The 15,486-nt window shown below is 37.1% G+C and overlaps 1 protein-coding gene across 1 annotated transcript in view; it reads right to left on the reverse strand.

Annotated features, from left to right (window-relative positions):
- The window catches only part of CLVS2 (clavesin 2), a 98,708-nt gene that overhangs the window by 54,936 nt on the left and 28,286 nt on the right, over positions 1-15,486 (reverse strand). Inside the window, exon 2 of the mRNA XM_036769245.1 lies at positions 9,649-9,823. Coding sequence (XP_036625140.1) covers positions 9,649-9,823 — 175 coding nt within the window. The remainder of the gene's footprint in view (positions 1-9,648; positions 9,824-15,486) is intronic.

The raw sequence follows: 15,486 nt of genomic DNA on the forward strand, positions 1-15,486 counted from the left end.
ATTGATTGAACTGCAAAGTAATAAGAGCAGAGATTTATTTATTTTACATACCGTATCTCATTTGAAGACCACAGCACCCCAATGAAGTACTTAATGTTATTATTATCTCTAGTTCACAAATGAGAAATCTGAGGTTCAAAGAGGTCAATGACTTGCTCAAGGTCACATAGGTCCATTAAATTGTGAGTTTCTTTTTTTTGGAGTGACTTGCTTAAGATCACAGAGCTAGTAGGTGTCTGAGGCCAAATTTGAACTCAGATCCTCCTGGCTCCAGGGCTGGTGCTCCATCCATCGCACCACCTAGCTACTCCTAGATTGTTAGCTTCTTTGGCCTCTTTGTGTACCCAGAGCTTAACACAGTACCTGGCACACATTAAGAGCTTAACAAATGCTTATTGATGACAGACATAGGTGGTAAATATCTGAGGTTAGATTTTATACCAGGTCTCCCTGACTAAAACCAAGTCCTTCACTCTGTCCACTATTGCACACTGTTCCTTAGTCATATACACTACGTCCCTCATAGCAATATTGTCAAAAAAAAGCACTTTGGAGACTTGAAAGCACTATGGTGATTTATTATTATTCAAACATAGCAAAAACTATAAGTAAGAAAAGGAGACTTAAAGAGGTTCTGGTAGGCATTGAAGAGGATGGAGCTTTTCACCACTTGGTCTGGAAAATAGTATTTCAAGTTATGGGCATGCTCTTAAGTCCTTGGCACACTCTCTCCCTTGATGTCACAGAAGATCAATTCAACTGAGCCAGCCAAGTGGGAAGTGAGGCCCCGCAGAGCATGCGGCATTCCACATGACCATATCCAACAGCTTGGTGGCTGCTCATGGTTCCAGGCCCTTATGTAAAGGGAAAGATCTGCTCTTAAGCAAAATCTCCCTACTGATGGCTGTGTCCCATTATTCATTCATTGGAGGTGCTGACAGTATCTGGTGCTGTTTTAGGCACTTGGAGATGGAAGCATGACAGAGGGCCTGTATATAAGCCTGTTAAACAGCCAACTCATTACATTCCCAGAGCCAGTTTTGTTCCAGTCAAATCTTCTGCCAGTAGCAACCATGCCATCTCCATATTGGGTACTTTGGGGCAGCTGGAGTTTAGGGAATCACGTAAAGTGGTGCAAGTCAAAACAGAGAATGGGTCGGGAAAATCATCAGAGAACAATGAACAAATATATCTGAGTGTACAAGAGTTAGGGTGGTGATAGGAAAAGGCCAAAAATTAAAGAATCCATAGTTAAAGAGTTTTGGATCAGGTACTGGAGGCTGTTGAATAATTCTGAGAAAGAATATGACACCTCTCAAAGAAAATAATACTAATAGGGATCAAAACTTAGAAGTCTCCTCCCTAGGCTTTGATTTTTAACCTTGTACTCACTATAAATAAAACCCAGTCACAGCTGTTCTAAGCATCAGCAAATATTTCATGTTCTACTTAGATTCACAGGCTGATTTTCATGAAGGATCTAAAAAGTGATATTAATCTTGACTTTTAAAAAAAACATTTATCGATGAAATTTTCATTTATAAGTATTTAATTTATAATTAAGTGTGCTAATTACAACTGTTTGATATCCTGATAGACTTTCTTTTTTCTTTTTCTTTTTTGTTCTGAATTTCACAAATAAAAAAACAGAAAATTTCCATATGCAAAGACAGAAAAAAAGGATTTTATACTGAAACACATCTTTATTACCTACTGCTCATTACCTTTTGAATCTGAATTTTTTCCTATTCTCTTCTGTTCATTTATGTAAGTTTCCCACTGACCTGCTTTTCTTTTTTTCTTTTTTTTGGGGGGGGCGGGACAACACTGTCACTAGCTCTTCTCCCCTCCTCTAAAAAGTCTCCCCAAATGAATAAAAGGAAAACACAATCCTTGTTTATACTGACATTCTTAGATGTTTCTTGTTCCCATGGTTACCCTAATCAAACTAATGTCACAAATATCAATGGTGCTTTGGATTTTTTTCTCTTCAATTTTTATCGAAGCTCAATATTCTTTCCACAAACATGGAGCTAAGTTACATTAGCTAAAATGATATGCTAATCTTTTAGGGCCCCAAAACATCCTGATATTCTTTGGTGAGGCTCCCCATGCAACTTCAATGTACTGACATCAATTTTTGATTGGGAAAACCAAAATTGTCCTTCTGGTAAATTGGAGTAATTGCTCCAGATCCAGATTCCATTCTGCTGGGGCAACCCAGAAGCTGTGCAGTGAATCACACAACTATCCCCTCCTCTCCTTTTACACAGGCATCATCTAAGGTCAGTCTTTAATCACTTCTCAGAACTGTTGTACTAGGTTCCTAAATAGTCTCCCTGTTTCTAATCTCTCCTTTCTCTAGTCCAGCCTCCTCACAGTTGCCAAAATAATCTTCCTAAAGCACAGGGCTAATCCAGGTCTCAAGTTATATTAATATCTAGTAGATTCTGTGATATAAATCAAAGGAGATAGGCCTTTGGGAAGAAGATGATCTGTCAGCACACCAATAGGGAATAAGGTAATACCTGATATATAATATAAGGTTTTAAGGTCTGCAAAGTATTTTACATACATAGTTTCTTTTGATCCTTCCAACAACATTGTGAGATATTATTTTTTTCTTATTTTACAGTGAGGAAAGAGAGATTCAAAGAAGTTAAGACAGTTGCCTCCTATCCCACAAATTTCTGCCTTGGTCAAAGTACAAATCTGAACCCAATGTTCTAAGCAACGGAGTTCATATACAGACTGTCCCATTGACATATAGGACATATGCATTATACACATATGCATACATACACATATATACTTTTATAAATATACACATATACATGTGCACATATGTGGAGGTAGTCCAAAGCAATTCATTAAATTAGCAACTCAAGGCTATGGAGGGATTGTAATCTGAAATCTCACTGCATCAGTGATGGACAAATCCTCATAAATTAAATGACAGGCCTTTTAAAGGCCCTGGGTCTGATGTCACCCAAAGGGCAACCCCAGTGACAACAGTGAACATGATGAATTTGGTTCTCTGAAGAATGTTTCATAGTGAGTCAGTGACTGTGAACATGAGCATTGGCATTATCCAAATGCCTGCAGGAAACAAATGTGACTCAGAGCGCCAAAGTAGCACATAGGAGGCCCCTATTTCATTCAGCTCAATTTAATAAACACTTATTAAGCACCTACTATGTACAAGACAGTGTTCTAGACTCTAGGGAAATAAAGAAAAATAAATAGTCTTTGTCTACAAGAAACTTATGTTCTATTGAGGAGATATTATTTGTATATTAATAATTATGGTATGAAGCAAATTGAGGACAAAGAGAGAACTAAGAAATAGAGGGATGAGGGAAGGCTTTGTTAAGGAAACTGTACCTACAATGAGCATCAAAGAAAGACAGGAATTCTTGGGGGCCAAGATGATGGAGTACATTCCAGGTGACACCTGGACAATGCTTTTTTATATTAAACATAAACATGTACTTATCAAGAAGTCAAAAGAAATAATAATATTGCTATGAATATATTAAATCATATATACACGCACATACACATACGTGTTTCACACCTACACATATACACACACATGCACATACATATACACATACATACATAGAGGTATATGTATATACATGTGTTTGTATTGCATGTATATGCATACACACATGTATATATTTAATATATTAGTATCAATATTTTCATTTCTTTTTACTTAAGTAAATGGATATGTTTAAGATAAAGGGTCATTGTGAGAGGTGCCACACCTGGAATGCATTCTATCATCTTTGATGTGTATGTGTGTGTGGTGAGAGAGACAGAGACAGAGACAGAGAGATGGACTGATCCACTATTTCCTGGATACATGTGTGTGCATATATGTACACACATATATGCGTATGTATACATACATTTATTTTATTGTTCTTGAATTATTTCAGTCATGTCCAACTCTTCTTGGGGTTTTCTTGGCAAAGATATTGGAGTAGCTTGCCATTTCCTTTTCTACCTCATTTTTCAGGTGAGGAATTGAGGCAAAAAGGGTTAAGTGATTTGCCCAGGGTCACATAACTAGTCAGTGTCTTAAGGCCAGATTTGAACTCACAAAGAGGGGTTTTCACGACTCTAGATCTGGTAATCTATCCACTGCGCCACCTAGTTTTGCCATATATACAAATATACCGATACATATATTTATACGTGCATATGCACATATCTTTCCAAATCCAATGTTCTTTTCATTAATACAGGCTAGTTCTCAGAGGAAACTGAGGCTCTAGGGAGTAGAGTGATTTAACCAAGATCACACAATGAGGCAATAGGAAAAGAGCCTTTGGCACTGATTTCATTTTGCCAAAAACTTGAATTCCTTGGTTTCATAGTGGATAGAGTTCTGGACCTGGAGTGAGGTAGAACTGAGTTCACAGTCCAGCCTTAGACACTTACAAACTGTATGACCTTAGGCAAGTCATCTGACCTCTGTCTGCTCACTTACCTCATCTATAAAATGAGAATAATAGCACCCGTTTCCTTAAGAGGATAAAGTGATAGAATATTTCAAAAAACACTTTGAAAAGTTTCAAGTCTTATATAAATTCTATCTATTATGTTAGCAAATATTAATATAGAATGATGTGAAAAACAGATAGCTAAAGAAACCCCAGAAACTTCCTGGCACCAGGAAGTTAGAAGCTGTTGCGAAGACTAAGCATAGACAAAATTGTGAAGATGATGAAGTTTGCCTCAAGACTCCCTATTTCTCTTCATATTCTCCAATCATGACCTTAGATGCCAGTTCCTTAATTATGTCCCACAGATAGCTAGAATGTCCTAATTAAGAGCCTCACACTGTACGGCATTGAGCTTTTAAAATGATTTTATATTTATATGCATGTAGTTCTGTCTATGATTTGTACAAATAAAATATCACAGATAATGAATCAAATGTCTTCCTGCATGTGTTGAAATAACTCATAGTTCTAGTGCAGTATACCAGTGAGCTTAATTCCAAGCAGTTGACTCAGGTTCATCTCCTTGTCATTGCACTTCTGTATCCCTAAGGCCATGAATTAAATTCCCCATCCCCACTTGTGGGACTCCCTATGGCAACATATGAAGTGATGGGAGTGGGAATTGCTGGAAATAGGATGGGAAAGACACTAACTCTCCACCTTATTAAAGTATAATTCATAACGATAATTATCTAATTGTATCATTATACTTTTACAAAAGCAGTATATATTCTGCATAATAACATATTTAGAAAATGAACAGTCCAAAATACCATGAGTGTTGGAGTAATGGTCCCTCCTCTCCATCCTATTGGTAATCGTTCTTGACTACTGTTTCAATTTTTTAATGCAGTTCTCTTAATAATCTAGCCTTTTTTCCCAAAACACCAATGTCACCCAATAGTCAAAGCACATTTTTTACTGATAACAAATTATGATTCTGGAGCTAACTTTGGGATAGTTTGGTAAATCCCTATCCAATTCATAAAATGCTTGAGAGATATTATCTCATTTGATTGTCACAACAACCATGTAAGTTATTGTGCCTATTTTATAAGAAAAGGAAGTTGAGGCACAAAGAGATTGACTTGACCAGGATAGTACAGCAAATAAAATTAGAGGCAGAAGTAGAAGAACCTAGGATATTCTGACCCCATGTCCAGGACTCTATTCACTAAACCATAACACTTCTCAAAATTTGTGGTTGGAAAGCAAACTGAAATCACACACTTTTCTTCTGAGATTTCACTGTATGGTTTTGTAACTTTGAAATGATGTTGTACATCTGTGAGTACATTTCCATCTGTGGCATGTATAAAGAAAATGTAGTATATTACAGATAATAAATCAAATGTCAAAGAATGACTAGTTTTGAGAAAGTAGTTGAAACAAGGGAGACTCAGCAGAATAGTAAATCATATATATCGCATTGGAACACTTTTAAGACCTATGATGTCTACTTCTTTCAATTTTCAGAATACCCAGTGTTTCCATTAGAATGACAGTTCTTTCACTATTTGTTAGAATATCCTGTGGGCACAGTGCGTTATATTGGTGAACTTAATTGACTTCCAAGAAGTTGACCCAGGTTCTTTTCCCTGTCAATGCACGTTGAGGTGGAGAGGGAGATTGAGGGAGGAGGGAAAGGAAAAGGATAAAAATTTCTAATGTTACTAAGGAGGGTAAGCTAAGACCAGGAGAATATAAAGAGGAGTAATAAAGGGACCCAGATGGCCTGCAAGGGGACTCCATGCTGACCTGAGAGTGTCATGGAAAAAAAAGAGCTAAATGGATGATACATGACATTGGCCCAGTAGGTGAATAGGGGAAAAGGTCAAAGGGCCTCTCTTGGTCACTGACAAAACAGCTATAATCTGCAGAATTTATAACCTTATGTACAGGCTAACAAGAGTACCCTTTAACTGTTTAGAAAAGAGTCAGCTGGGAGTTAAAAGCCAAACCTGATCAGATATGTTATTTGTTTGCATCTAATCCCAATGCAGAATAATAATGTGATTGGCATGGCTGTATTAGCTTAGAAAGGCACAGATGTCACTAGAAGCTCACTGCCTCACCAAGGAACATGATGACCAAGTGAGGAGCTGAAGGAATAAAATTTTCAATCTACACATAGGTTTATAGATTTAGAGCTGAAAGAACATCAGACATGATTTCTAACCCTTCATTTTCCCAATGAAGAAACTAGGGGGCAAGGGAAGTTAAGGGCCTTATCCTAGGTTAAGACAGTAGGAAAAAGTAGCATTCGAATCCAGGTTCTCTGACTCCTGAAATTATGGTCTTTCTCCTATACTATGTATGCTGCCTGCCAAGTTCTCATAGATCTCTGTGTGGCACCAAGTAGCATCAGCAACCTAGAAAGAGAAGTAAGTTTCTATCAGCTAGAGCAGAAAGGAGTTTTATTCTTAACAGCTAAGAGCTAAGTACTTCTGGTCTGCTGGGGAACAGTATGTCTTTCTCATGGGTGAGTAAGCTCTCTTGCATAATTCTTAGAGGTATGGGCAGGTAGGGTAAGGACAGAGGCAAGATCACTGTTCACATCTATGTGTAATCCATAAAGCAGCAGGAGCTGATGGGAAATGTATTTTTAAGGTTATGTAAAAATAAGTTTGGCTAAAGTAGATAATTTCTAAGGGAGTTTTATTCTCTAAGATCCTAGCTAGGGTAATGTAGACTAAAGAGAAGGAGTAGCCCTGGAAGAAACGTGTAGGACAGGTAATTTGTTTAGCATTTTATCTATTACCATGAGGGACCTGACTTAACTTTAGTCCTTAGCTCTAGAAGACTATCTACCTACCTAGCTAAGGTCGTTTGGGCAATATCTCGATTGCCTACCATGAGAGTCAATTCCTCACTTTCCCAACGTTAAGCTTCATTTAAGCAAACAAACTTTAAACTAGAGAAGGACTGAATTGGAATGTGGGAGACATCAACATAAATCATACTATGGCCGGGTATACTCTCACTCAGACTACTACCATTCCCTGAAGAGCTGTGGAAATCAGAGAGTGATGTCATTCCCAAAGCTTGAGAGCCTGTGTAAGTCTCTGAATCACTTCCTCTCTGAGAGCATAAACATGGCTTCAGAACACTGAGGCTATTCCTGTCATGTACCACACTCAACTTTCCAATGAGCTACTGCCGTGGCTCTACAAGGCCACAGCCTTGCCCAGCTGGCAATCTTTCAATCATATCACAGTTGTCGCTTGGCTGTCTTGTGACAATTTCCTTTCACCTGTGAAATACCATATGGTGGCATCTCTGTGAGAGATCATACAAGCAGCCAGAACCTACTGGCTAGATCTCTCCTTGAAAGAGGTTTAAGTTTGCAAGGGGAAAAAAAAACCTAAGAAAAAAACTTGTTTCCTTATCTGCAGTTAAGGACACATTGTTGGTACCCTTTCTGATGTAAAGGGTAGGGAATCAAGCTGAGTTATAACAAAGATTTAGGTCATTTATCATCCTGTGTAATTCCATAATGAATCACATATAACTCCATAAGATGAAGACAATTTGTTTTGGTGACCGAAGGGGATTTTCACCTTGCTAGCAGTAGGGCAGATTTAAGGGTAAGTCTCTAATAAAAGTATTACCTTCTCCCAGTTTTCACATCATTGTCTGTATTCTCAGAAATAAAATGGGTGCTAGGGCAAGTTATAAGCCTGACTCACTGGAAACCAATAAGGAGAACTGAGTCTGGAAAAATCCCCTCAGGAGCAAAAAGAATCAATTTATTTGACCAACTCCAGGGCACCAAACCAGAGAGTAAATTTTATTCAAAGAAGATACTCCACAATCAGAGCTGACCCTTCTCAGAGGTCTCTAAACATCCATTTAATATCCTATAGCCATAGTCTCTGTTCGCTGTAGAGCAGTGATCTGAATTCTTCTTGGTTTATATAATATAGAGAAAAAATCTTAATATTTTGGTGGTGTCAGTGTGTCAGAAAGATTTGCTAGTTTAAAAAAAACTGGCTTCTGCAATGGAAAAGATTAAGAAGCTCAACAACTTTCAAATAGATAAATTTAAGTTGTAAAATGCAGAGAATAAATGCAAAATACCATTGTTAAAATCACTTTCATGACTAAAACTTTGCTTTTATATTAAATATTTATAAAGCAGTCTACATATTCACAACGCTTTACAAATGTTCAAAAGAGTTGATCATCTCAACTAGAAAAGAATTTCATGCTAAGAAGGAACAACTTTTTTGAAAAAACAGCAAGACATTATACAAATGAAAAAGCCCAATATTAACAGATATTTGGTGGATATTAACCAATAAATATTTTTTCCTATTTTTTATAATATCCCAATCAGGCAAAACTGATTTTACTCCGAGGTAAGCAGCCATTCCTACAAAAACATGGAGGAAAGCTTTCTCCACACAACTAAATGTAGCTTGTCAAATTGCTTGGGAATCATAAAGACAAAATACTCATTTATCTGACTTTATAGTCAACCATTTGGGAAGTACCAAAACACAGCTGATAGGGCCTTACAAACATCAAGTTAGGCAGAGAAGTAAGTCAAGTTTCCATACAGACACACTTTAAAGCAGTACAGAACCAATACTTTAAACTATATCTGGACTGCAAATTTGATTGCATTAACACCTTTTTATCTGTATAAGATGTTCAAAAGGATGCTAATTTGTATGTGAGAATTATAAAAGAATTCATTTTAAGACATTCCATGATTTAGCTGCCTCAGCAATTTATATTTGATGACCCAGCTCATGTAAATTGGTGAGCTCTGTATTGATTCTATGCAAGCAGAATCAAACATAATACTAATCATAATAAAAACAAAAATATTGTCCAAATTTTAAGGATCTTTGTCACAGGAACTCCAAATGTTATTTGCACCCCCGTACTTCCTTCCCATAGAGGTAACTTCATTTCATTGATAAATTGAGCTCCATACTTTCAGTCTGTGTAAGTTTATAAAAGACTTCCATGGGGAATTATATTATTGAGTTACACAGACTGAGAATCTAGCTGTAGGATTAGATGAGAACATTGTACTTCCTCCTTTGGTTTCACTACAGATGTTAAGCACAGAATCAGTGAGATAGGGGTATTGGGGAGTGTGTGTTTCGTAAATTGTTACCTGGAGGCCCTCTATTGCTAATCTCAGCATGCTTGGTGTGAGTTTAGAAGCTTGCTTGAAGGTGAAGTTACTCCAGTCTATGATCAGAACAAATCCATTCACTTGTAGTTCTGGATCTTCAATCATAGCTTCCAAAGAAAGAAGTATGGCACGCAAGATATCCACTAAGGTGTACCTATGGGCAATAGAAAATGTACTAATTAGGTCAGAGTACTATTACAACAGAAGCCTCAGAAAGTCAACAGTATACCTTGAAATGTTTCTTTTAAATGTTTCAACATACTTATAAGGCTTTGCTTTTAAAAAGCCACTAAAATATGTCTAGTGGATAGATTCTCAAAGGAAATATTACAATTCCACATTTCATGACCAAAAAAAAAATCTATGACAAGCTAGAAAAAGCCACAATTGGTTACATTGATGAAATTTTCTTTAAAAAATATGAATTATCTTCAAAGTACTAGGTTTGCACATCACACATTCCATTTAATTACAATTGTAGAATAATCTACATATATTGTGCAAGCCATTGGGTCTTTATCTACTCTTCTCTGTTGTTGCTCAGTCGTTTTTGATTCTTCGTGACCTCATTTGGTGTTTTCTTGGCAAAGATACTAGAGGGGTTTGCCATTTCCTTCTCCAGCTTATTTTACAGATGAGGAACTTAGACAAACAGGGTTAAGTGACTTGCCCACAGACACACAGCTAGTAAGTGTCTGAAGCCACATTTGAACTCAGGAAAATAAGTCTTCCTGACTTTAGGCCCAGCACTCTATCCATTGCACTACCTAGCTGCCTAGTCTTCTCTGTAGTTCTCTATTTTATTATCAAAACCTGCTTGAGAATGTTACTTCTAAAAGAAACCCATCATGCTCACAGAAAATGTTTCCTGACTCCATGTTCTAGAATCTCCTCATGCAGAGTAAGAGGAACACCTCTATAAGTGAAAAGAACATCACACAGAAATATCCATAGTTAAAGGTAATGTTTATGGAGGTTACATTTATTGTATTTTTTCCACTCTCTTCAAAAATTAAAAAAGAAAAGAGGGAGGGAAAATGAAGAGAAATAAGAATAATAAATTTGAACTTTTAATACAGAATTCAACCTCCTTTAATATGATTATAGTCTAATTTGTGGAGACCATCTATGTTTACTTCTAATATTTGTGCATGTTGGAATTTAAGGAAATAACACCCTATATAATTGCTTGGTAGTTGTTGGGTTCTAACTGCCCCTTCATACAAAGAAGGACACTATAAGCTAAGCCCTCTTGTAAGCATATGATCAACAAGAATTCATGAAATGCATACTATGTGCAAGGAACTGTAGTAGGCACTAATGGACACAGAAAAAAGGTAAACCAGCTGTTCATTCCCCTCCTTCCTCCCTCCTTTCCTTCCATTCACACCTAAACAGTCACAACAGCCATCCTATCTCAGCTCACACTGCTACTACAATGGCCTTGAAAATGAGCTCAATTTTGCTTGTTTCTGTTTGTATTTTAAATTCCCCTCGGGAACCATCAGTAGCCACCTACCACCAGGACTAGTGAAACGTTGTAATAATATTGAAGAGGTTTCTACTATCCCCCTTCCAACATAACCTAGTGAGATTCTATAGATTTTACAGACAGGAGATAGCATTAGGCATCATGGGATATGTTACTTCTACAGGGTGTAAGAACTGGTTTTTCCTCTCCAGGAGTAAGTGTAAAGCTATCCTAGAAATCCTTAAATAATATTAGAACAATGCATTCTAACCTTGAATGTAGGGCAAAGAGACACTATAATTATGTTACACAACATGAAACTGTGAGATATATGAATAAATGATATGAACAGGTAAGAATTCTTTTTTAAAAAAAAGAGTAAGAACTTAAAAATAAAACAAAAAAGGAAAAAGAAAGAAAAATGTAAAAAACAGTAAAATATCACAAAATAATTCCATATCCAGAGACATCCAGGCATAGCAGAAACCATATTGAACTCTGAGTCACGAAGACAGAGTTCTAATGCTGCCTCAGACACTTATTAGTTGTGTAAATTATTAGTTCTTAGTCCTATTAATTTAAGGGCAGAGAGGTTAAAATCTCTTAGTCTCAGTTTCCTCATCTATAAAATTGGGATAATAATAGCACTTACCTCACAGGATCATTGTGAGTATCAAAATGAGATAATGTATGAGCTACACACACATACACACACACACACACACACACACACACACACTCTTTGCAAATCTTAAAGTATGTAAATGTCAACTATTTTTATTATTATAATAATTATAATTTTTATTATTCCTTTCCTGAATTTCTGACCTGAAAAAAATTAAAGCAAAACTAAAAAATGGTCAAACAAAACAAAAACTTCTGAAAATCAGGTAAAAGACAGTTGCCCTTAAATTAATGGTTCAAATAGGAAAGTATAAGAAATGAAGTTCATTTAAATGGAACATGGCATGCTTTGGAGTTGTGGTTTATCATACAGTTACTGTAAATAGATTTTTAGATGGCTTCTATTGGGTATCTTGTTCTTCTACAACTTCTTACACTGATGCCTGTCTTATCACCCTAGGTTCTCCAAGAGTGCTGACTGAATGCAAGTTCTATTAAATTTTACTACAGTAGAATATCTTTGAATATGGTCTTATAAACAGGGAGATTCATCACTAGTAAGCTGGTTACTTGCTGATGATCCATTGACTATGGCAGACCACGTAATAAAGACAAATCCAAAATGGTCCTCAATACCCAGAAGTCCCCTTAACTATCTGTAGTGATAGTGGCAGAGTAGAGGAAACAAGGGCAGAGAGAGCTAGTAACCTCATACTCTCTATAAACATTAACTTAGTTGTGTGTGTAGGGGCAGCTACATGGTACAATGGATAGAGTGCCAGACCTAGAGTGAGGAAGAACTGAGTTCAAATCTAACCTCAGACACTTACTAGCTGTGTGACCCTGGGCAAGTCATCTAGCCCTGTTTGTCTGTTTCCTCATCTGTAAGGAAATGCAAACCACTCCAGTATCCATAAAAACCCAAATGGGGTCAGTAAGAGTTGGAAACTACTAAAAAATGTGCATCTGTGCACACGCACACACACGTATCCTGTGAAATCCACACCCAGTGAATAATAGACTCACCCATCAAATGAGATTACATATGTAAACTACTACCAATAGAAGAACTGAATTGTATCAACTAGACATTCTCAGAATAAACAACTGGAAGAAAGAAGGAACATGTTTCTGAAAAGATGAGGGTCAGGTTCTCCTTGAACAAGCAAATAAAAGAGTTTATGGAATTGGTTGTATCCTGCGCTACCCAAAGCAAAAAGAAATTTCATTTTATGGGGCATTTACTCATCTCTGATCCCAGTGTTCATGATAGGTTTTTGAAGAAGCCTGTGATCAAAAATTCTCAACTTATTTAAAAAACATCTATTATAAAATATGCAGAGATACATAAATTCTACAAAGAACTTAGTCTTGTTGTTTAGTCATTTCTTAGTTGTGTCCAACTCTTCATGACCCCATTTGGGGTTTTCTTGGAAAAGATACAGGAGAGGTTTGCCATTTCCTTTAGGTTTACAGATGAGGAAACTGAGGCAAACAGGGTTAAGTGACTTACCCAAGGTTACACAGCTGGTAAGTGTGTGAGGCCAGATTTGAATTCAAGAAAATGAGTTTTCCTGACTTCAGGCCCAGTATTCTATCCATTGTGCCATCTAGTTGCCCCAAAGAAACTAGTAAGACACTCCAAATTAAATATACCTCTTCCCTGCTTAGAGTCAGCATTGGCATAATGGATAGGGCTGGCCTTAGACCCAGGAAGACCTACCTCTGACATATACAAGTCATGTGGCCCTAGGTAAAGTCTTTTAACCTCTCAGTGCTTTACACAACTCTGTCTGACCTGGGTTGGTGGAAGGGTTTTCCTCATCTGGTAATTCCATAAATATCTAGAAAGTCCCAGGTCCAATAACAGTCCCTCTCGTGCTTGGTAACTTTTGGCTTCATAGATTTAAAATTGGAAGCAACTTTGGAGGTCACTGAGTCCAACCCCTTCATTTTACATATGAGGAAACTAAGGCACAGAAAACTTAAGGGCTTTCCTAGGTTCCCACAGATAGCAAGTGTTTTGAGGAAGGACTGAACCTGGATCCTGCTGATTCCAAGCCCAGTGCTCCACCGACTACTCAACACCACCTCATCAACGCAAAAGTTGAAACAAGTGAAATGGATCAGTAATAAAGAACGTGAGGGACCAAAGATATTCATGCCTCAAGTCCATGAATATTTATTTTAAGGAAAAAAAAGATGAAAGTACTAGACATAATGAATAACATCACAAAGAATTTAATTATTTTTAACAGATAGGAAATGGCCCATTATTGACATAAAAGTCACTCCAGAATCAGCCATCTGTAAAGAGTCAGACTACTCTCTCGTTAGAGCAAAGATCAACTTGACCTGGTCAAAAAAGAATCCATTATCTTTCTTCAATAATTATCCTCTTTTCCAATTTTCTTTCTGATGTTGGGGATCCTGTCATCCTTCCAGGCACGGTCATTAACAACTTTTTTATCATCCTCAATACCTTTATATGTATCTATGTATTGTTGTATATATACATAAACACACACACATATATTTATGTCTAATGATAGCCATCTCTAGGGTGGGGGTGGGAGGTTAGAAAGACAAAAGAAAAAAAATTTACATAATTTATCATATATTTAAAAGGCATAGCAAGTTATGCATAATAGATTTGCAGTTTTTTATTATACTATGTTATGGAAATGCTTGTTTTATTCATAAATTAAAAATAAAATAAATTTTAAAATGACAAATACCTCACTCTTACCCACATATCCAATCTGTTCTGAAATTCTATCATTTCTACCTTTACAACATCTCCCCGATATGTGCCCTTCTCTTCACTAACACAACCAAACCCTAGTTCAGGCCCCCATCACCGTTCTTCTTCCCATGAGTCTCCTTGCCTCACATCCCTCTCTAATCCATCCACTGCCAAAGTGATTTTCCTAAAACATAAGTCTGACACTGCCACATACACCTTCTACTCAAGAAACTTCAATAGCTCCATGTTGCCTACAAGATCAAATATAAGCATCTCTGTTTGACAGTTAAAGTTCCTCACAGCCTGACTCCTTCCTACCTTTCCAGTCTGATTCTACTTCATCTCCTTCCATGCATTCTACAGTCCAGCCACACTGGCCTCCTTGCTGCTCTTTGAACATTACAGCTCCCATTCCTGAATGTTTGCATGGATTATCCCCCACACTGCTCTCTCCTCATCTCTGCCTTTTAATTCCCCTGGCTCAAAAGCCACCTTTGCCAGGAGGCCTTTTCTGATCTCCATCAGCTGCTTTCTCCTCTGAGCTTGCCTTCCATCTGCTCTCTGTATATATTTTTGTATTACCTACATGTTTTATTTTCATGATTGTCACCCACCTCCCCAATAAAGTGTGAACTCCTTGAAGTCAGGACCTATTTTATTTTTCCTTTCTTAGCACTGTACCTGGCACTTAATAGATTTCTAGACTGTCTGTCTAGAATAAGGGAGGGGGGGAAATTAAAAAGAAAAATTGTAGTATGCAATTAAAAGAACTCCATCCTGAGTTATTTAAACAAGTTTTGCTGATGGAAAAAGGAAACAGAGCTAGGAGAAATGACTGAGAAACATACAACAATAACTTCATTACAGCACATTGAGTGCACACCTGTGGTTAACTTATTGGAGGACATGAACAAGAATTCAACAGGAGGGTAGGACCTGTATGAGTTACAACATGGGTCTGTATTGTCAGAGGGAG

This window comes from Trichosurus vulpecula, chromosome 7, assembly GCF_011100635.1.
Source record: "Trichosurus vulpecula isolate mTriVul1 chromosome 7, mTriVul1.pri, whole genome shotgun sequence".
NCBI lineage: Eukaryota > Metazoa > Chordata > Mammalia > Diprotodontia > Phalangeridae > Trichosurus > Trichosurus vulpecula.